This window comes from Aotus nancymaae, unplaced genomic scaffold (genome assembly GCF_030222135.1).
Source record: "Aotus nancymaae isolate 86718 unplaced genomic scaffold, 86718_ANA_hifiasm-v0.15.2.pri h1tg000003l, whole genome shotgun sequence".
Taxonomy (NCBI): domain Eukaryota; kingdom Metazoa; phylum Chordata; class Mammalia; order Primates; family Aotidae; genus Aotus; species Aotus nancymaae.
This window is the reverse complement of record NW_026988414.1, coordinates 9,195,001-9,196,661: the sequence shown is the minus strand read 5'-3', so window position 1 is coordinate 9,196,661 and position 1,661 is coordinate 9,195,001. Positions and strand designations below refer to the sequence as shown.

At 56.1% G+C, this 1,661-nt stretch overlaps 1 protein-coding gene across 1 annotated transcript; it reads left to right on the top strand.

The window, feature by feature from the left end:
- LOC105721229 (olfactory receptor 1K1) lies at positions 1-948 on the top strand. Its single transcript, XM_012458192.2, has one exon. It carries the CDS (start codon positions 1-3, stop codon positions 946-948), a length of 948 nt encoding a protein of 315 aa, XP_012313615.2.
- The last annotated feature ends 713 nt before the right edge of the window (positions 949-1,661 follow it).

The window sequence follows — 1,661 nt, the reverse complement described above, 5'->3', positions numbered from 1 at the left end:
ATGGATGCTGCCAGTGAGTCTGCAGAGGGAACCCTGTTCATCCTACTGGGACTGACGACAAGTCCTGGACAGCAGCGGCCTCTCTTTGTGCTGTTCTTGCTCTTGTATGTGGCTGGCCTCCTGGGTAATGGACTTACTGTGGCTGCCATCCGGGCCAGTCCAGGCCTTCATGCACCCATGTACTCCTTGCTGGCCCACCTGTCCTTTGCTGACCTCTGTTTCACCTCCGTGACCGTGCCCAAGATGTTGGCCAACTTGATGGCCCATGACTGCTCCATCTCACTGGCTGGCTGCCTGACCCAAATGTACTTCTTTGCCCTGGGGATTACTGATAGCTGTCTCCTGGCTGCCATGGCCTATGACCACTACGTGGCCATCCAGCACCCCCTCCACTATGCCACAAGGATGTCCCGGGCCATGTGCACAGCCCTGGTGGGGCTGGCATGGTTGGTGTCCCACGTCCACTCCCTCCTGCGTATCCTGCTCATGGCCTGCTTGTCCTTCTGTGCCTCCCACCAAGTGCCCCACTTCTTCTGTGACCACCAGCCTCTCTTAAGGCTCTCGTGCTCCGACACCCACCACATCCAGCTGCTCATCTTCACCAAGGGTGCCGCAGTGGTGGTCACTCCCTTCCTGCTCATCCTCGCCTCCTGTGGGGCCATCGCAGCTGCCGTGCTCCAGTTGCCCTCGGCCTCCGGGAGGCTCCGGGCTGTGTCCACCTGTGGCTCCCACCTGGCTGTGGTGAGCCTCTTCTATGGGACAGTCATCGCAGTCTACTTCCAGCCCACAGCCCGATACGAGGCAGAGCAGGGCCGTTCGGCCACTGTCATGTACACTGTAGTCACCCCCATGCTGAACCCCGTCATCTACAGCCTCCGGAACCGTGACGTACAGGGGGCACTCCGAGCCCTTCTCACTGGGCAAAGGATCTCAGCTAGTGACTCCTGAGGGCAGGACCCCACCAAGGACAGACTGCATCACCCATACCGGCAACTCATGAATGTGACCATCTGTCCTCTGCTGTGCTCAAAAATCATAACAGCCATCATTTTCTGAGCACCTGCCAGGAAACAGATCCTTGCCTGATCTCACTTTATTCCCACAGCAACTGGTGATGCAGATATTATGATCCAACTTTACATACAGGAAAACTTGTCTTTGGGCTCAAAGATAAGAAGTGACTTTCTGGCCGGGTGCAGTGGCTCACTTTGGGAGGCCAAGGCAGTGGATCACCTGAGGTCAGGAGTTTGAGACCAGCCTGGCCAACATGGCAAAACCCCATCTCTATAAAAAATACAAAAATTAGCCAGGTGTGGTGGCATGCACCCGTAATCCCAGCTACTTGGGAGACTGAGGCCAGAGAATCACTGGAACCCGATAGGGGAAGGTTGAAGGGAGCCAAGATTGCAGCACTGCACTGCAGCCTGAGCAACAGAGCAAGACTCCATGAAGAAGAAGAAGAAGAGGAAGAAGAAGGAGGAGGAGGAGGAGGAACCGTGGAGGAGGAGGAAGAAGAAGAGGAAGAGGAGGAGGAGGAGGAGACTTTCCTGAAAGCCTGGGCCCCTTCTGCCACATCATGCCCTTCTAATGGTCACCCTCAGGCATTTAGAACACATTCCACCATTTCCTACAGACTGAGGGCAATCCAGGAGGGTGTGACA